Source organism: Myotis davidii, unplaced genomic scaffold, assembly GCF_000327345.1.
Source record: "Myotis davidii unplaced genomic scaffold, ASM32734v1 scaffold43, whole genome shotgun sequence".
NCBI classification, from domain to species: Eukaryota; Metazoa; Chordata; class Mammalia; order Chiroptera; family Vespertilionidae; genus Myotis; species Myotis davidii.
The window spans coordinates 2,052,671-2,053,066 of NW_006294590.1; the positions used below are offsets into that span (position 1 = coordinate 2,052,671).

The 396-nt window shown below is 65.9% G+C and overlaps 1 protein-coding gene across 1 annotated transcript in view; it reads left to right on the forward strand.

Moving 5' to 3' along the window:
- ADGRD1 (adhesion G protein-coupled receptor D1) overlaps positions 1–396 on the forward strand; it is a gene marked incomplete at its 5' end in the record, with an annotated part of 100,297 nt that continues 99,901 nt past the window's right edge. The window contains 2 exons of the mRNA XM_015567227.1: positions 1–27; positions 122–158. Of these exons, the coding sequence (XP_015422713.1) occupies positions 1–27; positions 122–158 (64 nt within the window). The remainder of the gene's footprint in view (positions 28–121; positions 159–396) is intronic.

Below are 396 nucleotides of genomic sequence, written 5' to 3' on the forward strand. Positions count from 1 at the left end.
CTGCTGCTCCTGTGCTGCAGCTTTCAGGTAACGTCCGGGCCAGGCGGGCGCTGGGACCCGGGCGCTGGGACGGGCGGCTCGCGGGGCGGCCGCGGCTGACGCTGCTCTGTTCTGTGTGCAGGTGCGCCCGGCCCTGTCCAGCTCGCAGGCCCATCCAGGTAAGGAGCTTCCTTCTTGTCCGGTCCCCTGCTCGCCCTGCCTCGCGGGCGTCGGGGCGCCGTCTGTCTGTCTGTGAGGAGGTGGGGGGACCCTCCCAGTCGCCGTTCTTGTTGTTGTTGCTGATCCTCACCCGAGGATACCTCTCCACGGATTTTCAGGGCGAGTGGAAGAGAGAGGGAGAGACAGAGAGAAACATCGATGTGAGAGAGACACATGTATGGGCTGCCTCCTGCGTGG